Source organism: Eimeria mitis, genomic scaffold (assembly GCF_000499745.2).
Source record: "Eimeria mitis Houghton genomic scaffold, Emh_scaff2287, whole genome shotgun sequence".
Taxonomy (NCBI): domain Eukaryota; phylum Apicomplexa; class Conoidasida; order Eucoccidiorida; family Eimeriidae; genus Eimeria; species Eimeria mitis.
In genome coordinates this window covers 8,797-9,075 of record NW_013570617.1, presented here as the reverse complement: position 1 = coordinate 9,075, position 279 = coordinate 8,797, and the positions used below count along the sequence as shown (strand labels likewise).

The 279-nt window shown below is 29.4% G+C and overlaps 1 protein-coding gene across 1 annotated transcript in view; it reads right to left on the bottom strand.

The window, feature by feature from the left end:
- Window positions 1-194: 194 nt before the first annotated feature.
- EMH_0051610 (uncharacterized protein) overlaps window positions 195-279 on the bottom strand; it is a gene marked incomplete at both ends in the record, with an annotated part of 2,070 nt that continues 1,985 nt past the window's right edge. The window contains one exon of the mRNA XM_013496770.1: window positions 195-279. Coding sequence (XP_013352224.1) covers window positions 195-279 — 85 coding nt within the window.

Here is a 279-nt window from a genome sequence, read left to right as displayed (position 1 = left end):
TATATATATATTATATATATAACTCGGTGTATCTATGTTGGTTTTGTTTCTTTTTTTTTGGTTTTAAGAATAAACAAAGAAAGAAGAAAAAAAGAATAAAGAGAAAAAAAAAAGAGAAAAAAAATAAAAAGAGAGAAAGAGAAAAAAGAAAAAAAAGAAAAAACAATAAAAAGAGAGAAAGAGAAAAAACATAATCAGAATAGAGAAAGTGGTTTAGGTGTTCTGGCTCTCTCCATGCTCTGTCTCCATCTTGCTGCTAGCATGCGGGCCCCGTGGTAG